This window comes from Empidonax traillii, unplaced genomic scaffold (genome assembly GCF_003031625.1).
Source record: "Empidonax traillii isolate 1590-97213 ecotype Southwest subspecies unplaced genomic scaffold, ASM303162v1 scaffold2145:size52252, whole genome shotgun sequence".
Classification (NCBI taxonomy): domain Eukaryota; kingdom Metazoa; phylum Chordata; class Aves; order Passeriformes; family Tyrannidae; genus Empidonax; species Empidonax traillii.
This window is the reverse complement of record NW_020957338.1, coordinates 1-1,163: the sequence shown is the minus strand read 5'-3', so window position 1 is coordinate 1,163 and position 1,163 is coordinate 1. Positions and strand designations below refer to the sequence as shown.

The 1,163-nt window shown below is 42.3% G+C and overlaps 1 protein-coding gene across 1 annotated transcript; it reads left to right on the top strand.

The window, feature by feature from the left end:
* Nucleotides 1–5: 5 nt before the first annotated feature.
* LOC114071609 (myosin-1B-like) lies at nt 6–1,157 on the top strand (the record flags this gene model as incomplete). Its single annotated transcript, XM_027909458.1, has 3 exons — nt 6–183; nt 973–1,000; nt 1,099–1,157. Coding segments are annotated over 3 exons (265 nt in total), but the record flags the coding sequence as incomplete, so codon positions are not given.
* Between the last annotated feature and the right edge of the window lie 6 nt (nt 1,158–1,163).

The following is a 1,163-nucleotide window of genomic DNA, read 5'->3' as shown; positions in this document are numbered from 1 at the left end:
CAACGTGCTGTGTCCCTTCCTGGCAGACCTACTCGGGTCTCTTCTGCGTCACTGTCAACCCCTACAAGTGGCTGCCCGTGTACAACCCGGAGGTGGTGTTGGCCTACCGAGGCAAGAAGCGCCAGGAGGCCCCTCCACACATCTTCTCCATCTCTGACAACGCCTATCAGTTCATGCTGACTGGTGAGTTACTCGGTTTTCTTTAAAATGACTTGGTTGTGAACACTTGCAGAGGTGAAAAGAAACCTTTTACTGCAAAATAGTTCAGTTTAATAGTGCTGTGAGGGTGATGTTCTCTCATCACTGAAACAGTAGTTTCTTTACTGAAATTGGATAGCATTGGATACATTGTCAGATTTTACTTTGCAGAAATTTGGATATACCTTTAAAGTTCTGCTTTTTCTCTGAGATGAAAGAATTGTTCTTTGAATGAACTTAATTGTTCTTTGAAGTCACTAGGGTGGAGTTTCGAAATCACATTGTGTGTAATGGGAAAGAACATTCAACTTTGGAGCCAGTGCTTCCTATGGTGGCTTTACAAAAACTCAGGAAAGAGTCTCAGTCAGACCTGGCAGTGAAACCAGCTCAGAAAATTAATACTTCCTCCCTCCAACTCAGAAACAATTTTTTCCTTTTCATTCATTAAAATAAATGGAAGCAACACCAAAGAAGGGTAGTGACAACTTTTCTAGCATTGCCTAATTCTACAGTATTTTAGGAAAGAGTAGATTAGTCATGAAAATATATAACATCAAGAGATATATTTTAAATTTTTAAAATAAATCTTCTTCCCTCTTCTATCCCCAATTAGTGTATTTAATCCTGCAGTATTCAGAGAATTAGCAGAAATAAGCTAAGGAATAAGATAAGGAATAAGCTGCCTACTGCCAGTGCATCTTCGAAAAGTTATAGGAATAATTTTATCAAGGATATTCATTACATTTTTATAATCTTTTCTCTGTCTTTCCGCAGATCGGGAGAACCAGTCGATCCTGATCACGTACGTACACCCCCTGCTCGGGTCCCTGCGGGGCTGCCCAGGGCCAGGGCCCCTCCTGCCTGACCACACGCTCTCTGCTTCTCTCCTTGCTCTGCCAGCGGAGAATCCGGGGCCGGGAAGACTGTGAACACAAAGCGTGTCATCCAGTACTTTGCAACAATTG